The sequence below is a fragment of the Lycium ferocissimum genome, chromosome 5 (assembly GCF_029784015.1).
Source record: "Lycium ferocissimum isolate CSIRO_LF1 chromosome 5, AGI_CSIRO_Lferr_CH_V1, whole genome shotgun sequence".
Classification (NCBI taxonomy): domain Eukaryota; kingdom Viridiplantae; phylum Streptophyta; class Magnoliopsida; order Solanales; family Solanaceae; genus Lycium; species Lycium ferocissimum.
In genome coordinates, this window is record NC_081346.1 from 13,620,799 (window position 1) to 13,633,410 (window position 12,612).

Genomic DNA, 12,612 nt, shown 5'->3' on the forward strand with positions numbered 1-12,612 from the left:
CAAACCTGAAGCCGAACATAAACAAATGAATAAAATAATTTTAATTTATATCCGTTTGGGTTCCTATAACTCCAGTCAGCTTAATTAGTATGCTAATCATGATGATATTTAATTGAGAAAAGGACCAAAATAGTACATTATCTTTGGGTTTGGACCTAAAACCATACATGTTCTTTTACATGGAGCATTAAAAATACATTATGTTTGCATAAGTGGTGCACTTTTAGTCAAACTCCCAAATATGTTTTTTAGAAATTTAACGGAAAAGAACAAAAATCCCCCTAAACTTTTAGAAAAGGTATAAAAATACCCTTTTTTCATCTATTTTGCTAAAACTACCCCTCAATTCAACTTTTTGGCTCATTTATTACCTTTGACTAACGGACAACACTAATTTTTTTTTAAAAAAAAATATTTAAATTACACATGACATTTTATTACTGGAAAATTGATTTATTTTTTTAAAAAAAAATGAAAAATCGTTATTTATAGAATAAGGAAAAATAATTTTTCAAAACCCTTTTTAAAAAAAAACAAATGTAGTAAGCCTTTTATATATAAAAAAAAAAAATCAGAATTGGATTTTCATTAACACATGTGGAATTTTTTTAAATTCGGAAAACTTTTTTTTAACGGGTGGAAACCCCATTTTTTTTTAAAAAAAATAATGGAAAATTCAATTTTTTAAATCTGAAAAACTGATTGTTTTTTTAAGTAAAATGTGCAAAACTAATACTCCATAATTTTCTTCTAGATTTAAAAAAAGACAGTTTTCTGGTTTTTTTTTTTTTAAACATAGTTTTTTCCATAAAAAACTTAATTTTTTCGGATTTTTTTAAAAATCCACTTTTTCCTTTTTTTTTTTTAAGTGTCCTAAAAATAAAATCATGAAAATCTATATATTTTAGGACAAAAACAACATTTTTCCAGATGTTTAAATTAAAAAAAATCCAATTTTCCAGTTTTTTTTAAACGGGTTTTAAAAAATTATTTTTCTTGATTCTACAAATAAAGATTTTCTATATTTTTATAAAAATCAATTTTCCAGTAATAAAATGTCATATATGATTTTTTTTTTAAAAAAATTTAGTGTTGTCCGTTAGTCTAAGGACATAAATCAGCCAAAAAGTTGAATTGAGGAGTAGTTTTAGCAAAATAGATGAGTAAAGGGTATTTTTATATCTTTTCTAAAAGTTCAGGGGCATTTTTGCCCTTTTCCGTTATATTTTAAAAAAGATATTTGGGAGTTTGACTAAAAATGCACCACTTATGCAAACATAATGTACTATTAGTGCTCCATGTGAAAGAACATGTATGATTTTAGGTTCAAACACAAAGATAATGTACTAATTTGGTCCTTTTCTCTATTTAATTAAAGTATTAAACTAAATAGAACGAGAAAAGGACCAAAATAGTACATTATTTTTGGATTTGGACCTAAAACCATACATGTTCTTTTACATGGAGCATTAAAAATACATTATGTTTGCATAAGTGGTGCACTTTTAGTCAAACTCCCAAATATGTTTTTTAGAAATTTAACGGAAAAGAACAAAAATGCGCCTAAACTTTTAGAAAAGGTATAAAAATACCCTTTTTTCATCTATTTTGCTAAAACTACCCCTCAATTCAACTTTTTGGCTCATTTATTACCTTTGACTAACGGACAACACTAATTTTTTTTTTATAAGAAAATATTTAAAATACACATGACATTTTATTATTGGAAAATTGATTTATTTTTTTTAAAAAGAAATCTGAAAAATCATTATTTGTAGAATAAGGAAAAATAATTTTTCAAAACCCTTTTAAAAAAAAAACAAATGTAGTAAGCCTTTTATATATATAAAAAAAAATCAGAATTGGATTTTCATTCACACATGTGGAATTTTTTTAAATCCGGAAAACTTTTTTTTAACGGGTGGAAACCCCATTTTTAAAAAAAAAAAAATAATGGAAAATTCAATTTTTTAAATCTGAAAAACTGATTGTTTTTTTAAGTAAAATGTGCAAAACTAATACTCCATAATTTTCTTCTAGATTTAAAAAAAGAAAGTTTTTTGGTTTTTTTTTTAAACACAGTTTTTTCCATAAAAAACTTAATTTTTTGATTTTTTTAAAAATCCAGTTTTTTTCGCATTTTAAAAAAAAAAAAATCCACTTTTTCCTTTTTTTTTTAAGTGTCCTAAAAATAAAATCATGAAATCTATATATTTTAGGACAAAAACAACATTTTTCCAGATGTTTAAATTAAAAAAAATCAAATTTTTCAGTTTGTTTGTTTGTTTTTTTTTTAAAACGGGTTTTAAAAAATTATTTTTCTTGATTCTACAAATAAATATTTTCTATATTTTTTATTTTTTTATAAAAATCAATTTTCCAGTAATAAAATGTCATATATGATTTTTTTTTTTAAAAAAATTTAGTGTTGTCAATTAGTCTAAGAACATAAATCAGCCAAAAAGTTGAATTGAGGAGTAGTTTTAGCAAAATAGATGAGTAAAGGGTATTTTTATACCTTTTCTAAAAGTTCAGGGGCATTTTTGCCCTTTTCCGTTATATTTTAAAAAAATATTTGGGAGTTTGACTAAAAAGTGTAAGTTCTATACATGCTCCAAAAGTTAATTCAAAGAGAAGGAGTTTCTAATAATTTTGGTCTAAAGGAAGGGAAGTTCATTTTGTCCATTTTGAGAGCACCTCTTGCCCTCCTCAGTGCAGTAGATGGAAACTGAGATATCCAAGTTGTATTGTTGCAACGCAGTCCCCAATTAGCCAGTCCATCAGCCACTTTATTCCCTTCTCTAAAGCAGTGTATTATACTCCATTCCTCCATTTTTTCAAGCATCGCTTTCGATCGCATTATGGAGTCCCAAGCATTCCACGAACATCCGCACTTTCTTTTATCCAATCCACTAGCATTTTTGAATCAACCTCAATTTTTTCGTGTCCATTGTCCTTGCACCAAGCAAGTCCAATTTCCATGACTAAAACTTCGCCATATTATTAGTAATATGGCCGGAATTTCCCATATGCAAGTAACTAAATTTCCTTGCTCATCTCTAATGATTCTGACCACTAGGCCCCGGATTTCCTTTTGCACAACCATCGAGAATTCGGCACTTACAAATCCAGCCTTAAGTCTTTCCTATTTCACCATAATGTGGCTAATCTTCTGTGTAACTTTATCCTTTATTTGGAATAATTCTTCTCCTTTCAGGTATGGACTGATCATATTGTACTGTTTGTGAACTGTCATAGCGACTTGTGTATTGATGTTGTATTTGATGTTGTTTAAGTCCATCTTTTTGTTGTCGTATCTCTGCTTGCATCTTGATTTCCAAATCTGCCAAATAATAATCCCTGGAAGTATTTGTAGGAGCATTTTCTGTAATGGATTTCAAACTTTAGCTAACCAATTGAGATTATTTGTTGTCTTAAGCATCCATTTCCCCACAAAATTCCAAAAATGTTATAATATATCCATAGTTTTGAGCAATCATACCTTTGAAACAGGTGCTCCTCCTCCTCTTGATCGTGGTTTATACAAAGAACATCTTGAAGGGAGGCGGACTTTGAACTCGATCAAGTTGTTATACAACCACACTATGTCTCATTAATTTCCATAGAAAAAACGCAATTTTGAAAGGAAGTTTTTTGTGCCAGTCATTTTGTTGGCTATGGTAACTATACTTCTTTCTTTTCAATATTTCCCATGCATTCTTTGCAACTGAAAATTCCATTATTGTTATTAGTCCATATAGGCTGATCATCTTCGACGGATGTATGTATTTGCACTTCTTTAATTGAATTAGCAATGTTCGAGGGGAGTATCTGTCTAATCTTGCTCATGTTCCATTGACCCCCCTCAATAAATTCAGCAACCTTGATCTTGATAGAAGTAGATGCTTGCCCAAATTGACTCAAATTACCAAGACTCGACCAGCTTGTCCCACCGATTCTTTGCTACCATTGTTGATTCTCCATAAAATATAATGATCAACCTTGTCTTTTATTTTCCATAGCCTTCTCCAAGTGTGCGAGTGCTTATAACTCCATTTTCTAGCCATCGAATGGATTCTTTTCGAGTACTTGGCTTTCATAAACTGTGTCCAAATATTGTCTTTGGTTCTAAATTGCCACCATAATTTAGCCCCAAAGATCTCGGTAATATTTTGCAGAGATCTCACTCCTATTCCCCCTTCCTCCTTTGGAAAGCACATTTTGTGCCAAGCCACCCAGTGAAATTTGGGTTTCCCGTTATAATTTCCCCATAGAAAGTTGGCAAACATCCCTTCCATCTGCTTTAAAATGGTTTTGGGGGGATGACATATAGATAATAAGTGCACAGGCATGGCACTTAAAACATGCTTTATTAGTATAATCCTTCCTCCTGTAGAAAGTTGCTTGCTTTGCCAGGAGTTCATTCTTTTCAGGATCTTAGTAGCCATTGTCGCAAAGTATTGAATTCTTTTCCTTCCTGCAAACAAAGGACACCCCAAGTAAGTCATGGGAAATACTTCTCTTCTAACCTGTAAAATTTCAGAAACTATTCTAATTCTTTTTGAGGAGGTATCTTCCTTCATAACAAAACAACTCTTATTCTTGTTTATTAGATGCCCAGAGTTTTCTTCATATCTTTTTAGACAATCCATAACAAGGTTTAAGGTATGAGATTTCCCTGAACAGAAAATTATCAGGTCATCTGCATAAGCTAAATGATTAACCTTAGGACCAATTGCATTCATACTAAAACCATTGAATTCCTTCTTATTATAAAGATTATTTAGAAGTGAAGATAAACATTCAGAAGCAATAATAAATAAAGAAGGTGAAATAGGGTCTCCCTGTTTAACTCCTCTTTCTGATTTGAAGAATCCATGTCTTTTTCCATTTATGACCACTGTATACCACATGTTGGATAATAGGTTCCAGATGATGTGAATCCACCTTTCATCAAATCCCATTTTTCTCATTACAAAGCAGATAAAGTGCCAAGAGATCCTATCATAGGCTTTATTCATATCTATTTTGAATACAACGTTTCCCCCTTTATTGTACTGCTTCATATCATGAATCATTTCCTGTGCCAGTAGAACATTTTCTCCAATAGCTCTTCCTTTTATAAATCCACTTTGGTTGTGAGAAATTATTCTAGGTAACAGAGAAGCAAGCCTGCAGTTTAAAACTTTTGATATGATCTTCTGAGTAACATTGCTTAAACTAATAGGCCTAAATTCTGAAAAACTCTGAGGATCATCCACTTTAGGAATAAGAATAAGGCAGGTGTTAGTGTAGTATCTTGTAAGTTGATCTCCGTTGAAAACTGCCTGCACTAGATCAGTGATATCCTTCCCAATTATCTCCCAAGTTTTCTGAAAAAATAAACCACTGAAACCATCTGGACCTGGGGCACTATTTGGGTTGATGTCCATAATCGCTTTGAAAATTTCTTCTTCATTAGACTCGCTTAGAAGCATACGATTGTCCATATCATTAATATTCTTAGGAATCTGGTCCATTATGCTCAAATCAATACATTGCCCCTGTTGAGAAAACAAATTCCTATAAAAGTTCTCTGCAGCAGATCCAATCTCTTCTTCTCCTTCCACCCATACATCATTTTCCAGAATTCTGTGGACATGGAGGTGATTTCTTCTTCCTTTTACAATGGAGTGAAAATATTTGGTATTCTCATCCCCTTCGAGGTTCCATTTCAAATTTGCCTTTTGTTTCCAAAATTCATTCACTTTCTTATGATGAGAAATCAGTTCGGCTTTGGCTTTATTCAGCTGCATTCTATCATGAGAATCCATACTCTCAATATATCTTTGTCCTAGCTCACTAATTCTGCTTTCCATGTCTTGAGTATTCTTAAAAATATCTCCAATAGTATTCTTGGACCACCTACTAAGCGCAGAACTAGTGTTCTTTAGCTTTTGTTGAACTTCCCAAAAGATGTTACCTTTAGTGTGAGATTTCCAACTAGATTTGACAACTTCCTGGAAGCCTTCACATTCAACCCAGAGATTAAGGAATCTAAAATACTTGACATAAGAATTTTGAGGGTTATCCATGGTAATATATATGGGACAATGATCTGATCCAACTCTAGAAAGATGTTGCACATTAGTACTTGAGAAAAGATCATCCCATTCTTCATTATGCACCATTCTATCTAACCTTTTCCAGATTACATTCTTTTCTTTTCTTTCATTGCACCGGGTAAAAACATGCCCGGTATATCCGCTATTTCTTAGACCACAATCACTAAGGCATTCCACGAATGGAATACTCTTGCTTAGTCTATGGGGATTTCCCCATATTTTTTCTTCACCATCAAGTATGCTGTTAAAATCCCTATGACCCCAAGGTGCATTAATAGTCGAGAGGCAAAGATTCTCATATGGTTCCATAATTTTTCCCTCCCTTTACTAGAAGATTTGGCATAGACTATTGAAATATATAACTCCTTATCATTATCAATAATCTTACAAGTGACCATTTGCTCCTCATTAGCATAAATAGAGCATTTAAGGCTCGTAGTCCAGAAAACCCAAATTTTGTTACTGCAGTTGGAAAAACATTCATGCATATTCAATTCCTTTTTGTATATCTCAATTTTATCCTCCTTTATGAAAGGCTCTTGTATAGCAATAAGCTGAATTCTATGAGAAGCGATTAAAAACTTCACCCTTTCTGTAGAGGCATGGGATTTCATGCCTCTAATATTCCAATTAATTAAGAAACTTGATCATCTAAACCTCTTTTGGAGTGATCTTGTGATTTCTTCATTTGTCTCCTTGTCTTAGGAGGTTCATTCTGATTCACTTCCTTTTCCCTTTTCTGTTCTTTCATAGCAGACTTGTTATTCTTAGCAGATATATCATGTTTTTCTATTTGCTTCTGAAGCTCCTCCTGCTCACTGTCTGATTCCTCCTCTTCGTCACTATCACTTTCCATGTCTTCAGTGTCATCTGATGTATTCTCTTCGTCAGAGGACTCTTTATCAGCCCATTCATCGTTTTCATCTATGTTAGTCTTATTGGCACTGATTATTTCCTCTGTTGTTTTACTAGTATCACCCTCAGTTTTGTTAGCACTGTAATTTTCATCTTCTTGCATAAGTTCATCAAAGCTATTCTGGGTAATCATGATATTATCTTTTTCATTGTTCCCATTTTTTCTTGGGGTTCTTCTCTTCTTGCCTGATCTACTTTTCGATTTCTTGCTCCCATATTCCTGCCATTTACCTTCGAACAAATCAACCGTGAGTTCATTTGGACTATTGATCATAACAGTCTGCCTCATAGGTTGATCTTCTTGCTGATCTTTCTCTGTATTATCAAGATTGTCACCCTTTTCTTTTGGACTTCCTTGACATTCTATTTCTTTTTGTTGACTCTCCATATTCTGACCAGTCTGCTCAACTGTCTCTTCATGGTTAGAATCATCTTGGTTCTTTTGCTCCATCCCCACTTGTTTACGATCAATATTCTTATCATTCTGAGCCTTTCTTATATTCTGTTTTTTTTACGATATAGGCATAGTCTTATCAATACCAAAAACAAGCCCGTAGGCTTAAAAACCTTAGGAGGCTCACTTCTACCCCTTCGTCTATTCCTGATCAGGTCTGGAAAGGGCCTTTGATCTCTTCCCCTGTTCTGTACCTCATATTTCCCATCTGGAATAATTTCTTTACCATCTGTTTTAGGCACATCCTCTTTTGGATTGGTGTGTTGTTTCATCCTTTCCACTTCTTTCTTTTCATTCTGTTTTTTCCTTTCTAACACACGACATTCCATCAGATTGTGTCCTAATTTCTTACAATGCTTACAATACTTAGGAATATTTTCATATTCAATTTTTTGAGTGTAGCCTTTAAGAGGTTCATTGTCATCCTCAGTACCAATCCAGATATTATGAATTAAAGGCTTCATTAAATCAATTTCAACTCGAATCTTAGCCATACTTGGTCTATTCATCGTTTTAGTAGCCATATCGATTTCGATAGGCGTACCAACTGCAGCAACAATTTGTTTAGTATAATGCCATGTGTGCATATGAAAAGGCAAACCTGGTAACAGTACCCACACTGGCACAATCGGTAAATCCTCCTCCGGTTTGAAGTTAGGAGTCCATTTTTGCAACCAAATTTGAAAACCTTCAATCTCAATCACTCTCTTATATAGAATGCCATTGAAGTCTGCTTCGTTGTTGAAGGTCATAAATATGTTGAAATTATCAAAAACCCCAATTTTGACAGATCCCTTCATCGCGAATTTCTCATCAAATTTTGACCTAATCGTGTCAATTTGGGGCCTTGATTTCAGAAATCTTCCAACAATTGTCCATCTGCAAGAATTCGTCATTACCCCATGGTAATGTCGATGTCTAAATACCTGGTCGGCATCCCGTTGTGAGTCGTTCTTCTTGCAATTATCCGATTCGGGGTCATTTCGATTTGTAAGGTTTGGAGGTTCCGTGGACAGTGGCGCATATAACTACCTACTACGGGCTCCTTGTTAGCAAGTTGTTCTTGGACTAGGGGGAATTGTTCCGTGTGGCCGACCGAGGGTCACCCGCCACTGACCCCATCGTTTTGGTGGAGAGAGATGCTTGTGGTAACGGATCTTTTATTTTAACGGCTAAATAATTTTCTAGAGAGAAGTAGGACCTTCTCTCTCTAAAAGATTTTTTCCTGTTGCTACCAACAAATAAACAATGAATTCAGCTAAGTACAATTTCTGCTTATTACCTATAGTGTAGTAATTCTGACATATCTAGGTAGTACTAGATGTTGATGCCCGTGTTTCGCACTAGTCCAATAATAGGCCTTAATATTAACTTACAAACATAATATTAGTATGACAATATTTCCATTCGGGTTAAGTATGCAGAAATTATTTGGTTTCATTTTATCTCAAAGTTTTTGTCCCGTTGAAATCTTTACATTCTACTGGTCCTAGCCAAAACTTTAGTAGTATAATTTAATAAAGTAACATAACTTATTATTTTTTATTTATGAGAACATTCATTTCTGAAGTTGTAAAGCACTAGGAATCTAACATTTTATCTGCTTTTTACTACCACTTAATGTTATAAATTTATTAGGTTTGCTTCGATATATATTTGCTTCTTAGATACAATTGTATTTTATACAACAACCGTGAGTCATTATACATTATTCTCCAGAAGATCAATAATTTCTTATTTACCATTCACAAATAAAAATTAGAAAGTTCAGAGCATAATTCAAATGCGTAATTTATCTCGACATAAACAGAAAAAGTTGTTAGCATGATACAATATTTGCTTCTCTTCTTCTTTCATAATTACAATGATACATTGTTAATAAGTACTTTTATCATTTTTATCAATTTAGTGAAAATATTATCGTATAGTCTCACATCATATGTGTATTTTCTTTAAAATTTAATTTAAATTCTACTAAAGCTTATGTTATATAGTTACACATCAAATTAATTTTTTGACCCATATATTTTTCTTTTATTTCAAAATTGTTCTTATTAATGTTAATTGGTTATATAATTTCTCAAATTGCAATTATTTTATTTTTTATTTTGTCACCTTTTAAATAAAAATTCGCTTGAATCTTTTTACTTATATTACTAATAAGTTGTAAGTTCAAAACACGATTAATATAACATCGTAGAATATATTTCGTATCCAAAACATTATTATATTAATGTTTGTACGAATACAAAGTTTGCAAATTTTATTAATACTTTTAAAAGGAAACTATTTTCCCTCTTTTGAGACAAAACAATAGCAATATTTAAGCATTAGTTGATAACTTGAATTTTAATTCCGATTAATTTAAAGGTGTAAAATATTCTATTGTTAATGTATGTAGATTGGACCTAAACAATACTTATTATTTTTTTATCAAATTTTGATTTGGATAATTATAAAATTAAATCAAATTTACATTAGTTCAAATTATTAAATTAATTTTACATGTTTAAAACGAAACAAAGTAGAAATTTGATTTCCTATTTAAATGAAGAACTACTATTTTTAATTTTTGGTGAATATTCTTAGTTTAGCTCATTTTTACTGTCTGTTGTCTTTTGTATGTTTTTTTAAGAGAGCGTCAATTCAACATTATAATTTGACTAATTTGCCTTATTTATTATTTGATCTCCATTTAATATTATTTTTTTCTTTTATGACACTAATCTCTTTTTAGAGTTATTAGAGTAAGAATAAAAAATGAAAAAGTAATTAAATTCTATCTTATTTTAAAATATAAATAGTTTAGTACACATAACAAATAAAATGACATGGCGGAATAGCAAAACAAATGCTTAAATATCTAGATTCAAAGCATGAACATAAGAAAAGAAAGGAAATTGTATGGTTTAACTACTTAAATTTTTGAAGAAAAGCAATAATATGGGGTTCATGTTTTTTGTTGTACAATGATTTCATTTGCTCCCACTAATGAGATGATATGCATGTGGCAATGAATCCACCATTATTGACTTGAGATACTTTAATTACATTGATATTACTTGATTTTTTTAATAATGTATCTACTTTTTTACTTGATTTTTTTAATATGGGGTCCACTTTTTTTTTTTTTAGATATTATTACGTTATTTTTAAATATGGTTACACTTTTTTTTTTTTTTTGGAGAGGGATATTATTTACCTCCAAACTCATGCTTATACAAGTTTTTTTTTTTTTTATTTTTTTTTTTTACATGAGTTGGAGGTTGCCGACGATACCACCTCCAAACTCATGCTTCTATATAAATAAATTATTAAAAATTCTGAGATATTTATCTACTTTATTGAGGGATAAATAATTTTTATTTATATGGCACTTGACTTTTGTTTAATCAATAGATTAACCACACTCGGATATATATAAACAAAATTCAACTAAATAAAGTTTTAGAGCATGAATGAATGTGTGTGCAAGGATGCTAGCTTTTTGTATACTATACATTTTTCATAATCCACCTAATAATTCTAAATTATTTATGCTACTAAGTTGGAGAAAAATATTTTAATAGCTGCACGCGACAATAAGAAAGGCGTGATAGTATCGAATAATTATTTGAACAAATTTTAGTTGACCCGTACTTGAAAAAATAAAATTAGTGACGGCGTCCATTGTTCAGAATTTAATTTGTAATTGATAATGTTGTCGTTGAAAATTATAACAAAGATGGAGTAGCGAAACAGCAGGATTTATGACTTCATTGATAGAAAGGATTAAGAATATAATATGTTAACTTTTGGAATTTTAATTTCTAATTATATTTCAATTAAAAAGTTAGAACATATATGCACAAAGTTTTAACTAATATATATATATATATATATATATATATATATATATATATATATATATATATATATATGTAAATTGATATGAGATACACGTTATAAAATTGATCGGATACATGCGCAGAATTTGCTTAGACCAAGATATTTGAAAACTATAAACGATATTATAAAATAACAACCACGTAAAAAGTGCTAAAAGCTTCCAATTGGTCAAACTTTTTGATTGACGTGTACACATCATATAATTCTCGACAATTTGATTAGGGTCCTTAAAGAGAAACATTGATGAATAACAACCACGTGGATGCTTCCAATTGATCAAACTTGTTGGATTAACGTGTACAACTAATTCTCGCAAATTTGACTTGGGTCCTTAAAGAGAAAAAATGACAAATAACAACCACATGGAAGCTTCAAATTGGTCAAATTTGTTTGATTGGTGTGTACACATCACCTTAATGAGCTTATATTGGAGTTCATTTTCCCAAGATTATAGTTAAGGTAAAGGAAGGATATTAAACTACAGAGATACATTCCTAATTCTAACAAATTACAATCAATAAAATCAGATCAGATCTTTACAAAAAAAGATCAAATCAAATCTGAAATTAGCCTGTTGATATTGTTCATATATGAACTTAAGTTGCTGATATTGTTCCTATAATCGACACCTGATCTATAATATAGGTATAGGCACTGAAATTTAGTCGGACTTAAATTCAAAAATTAATTTGGATCATATTCAAAATTCGAGATGTATTGGTGCAAACAAATATTATGGGCTATACAATATAATCGGATTTATCTCATAAGTCCAATATATATGGATTTAATTGAAAGAACTAGTTCTCCCCTGCAACTATAAATAGGGGTCTTCATAATGCTAAAAGGTATCAAGAAAATACATAAAGAAGCTTTAGCTCCAAGGGTGATCCGCAAGTCTTCCGCATACCAAGAAGTCTTTATCTCCAAGTGGTGAGCCGCAAGCCTCACACCTCCAACAAACCCTTGATTGACGGTGGCAGAGGAGAAGTTAATCCAGGATTACATCTTTTTATTTAAGAATTTACGGACATTGTAACCCCGCACAAATCTTTGAAATAAAATATTATTTCTATGTCGCTATTTTTCTTGTCTTGATTATTATTTTTCATGAACAAAAACTTAGTCGTTGCAATAGGTCTTGTAGGCTATAAGTATATCATCCCCTGGTTATGGTGACTATTTCACTTTCTTAAATTGGTTACATAGAAGTCTCACCTTGTGCTAAATCATTGTACATGTATGATTTTT

At 31.0% G+C, this 12,612-nt stretch overlaps 1 protein-coding gene across 1 annotated transcript; it reads right to left on the bottom strand.

Moving 5' to 3' along the window:
- Nucleotides 1–6,738: 6,738 nt before the first annotated feature.
- On the bottom strand, nt 6,739–8,369 carry LOC132057576 (uncharacterized). The gene is made up of 2 exons (XM_059450206.1): nt 7,587–8,369; nt 6,739–7,521 (listed from the first exon to the last, which is right to left on the bottom strand). Exons 1-2 carry the CDS (start codon nt 8,367–8,369, stop codon nt 6,739–6,741), a joined length of 1,566 nt encoding a protein of 521 aa, XP_059306189.1.
- Nucleotides 8,370–12,612: the final 4,243 nt, after the last annotated feature.

Excerpts from the sequence above, each read along its gene's own strand:
- LOC132057576 (XM_059450206.1), bottom strand. The coding sequence starts at position 8,369 with ATGACGAATTCTTGCAGATGGACAATTGTTGGAAGATTTCTGAAATCA. Across the intron at positions 7,522-7,586 it reads GTAGAAGTGAGCCTCCTAAG|AATATAAGAAAGGCTCAGAA; the intron begins GTTTTTAAGCCT and ends TAAAAAAAACAG.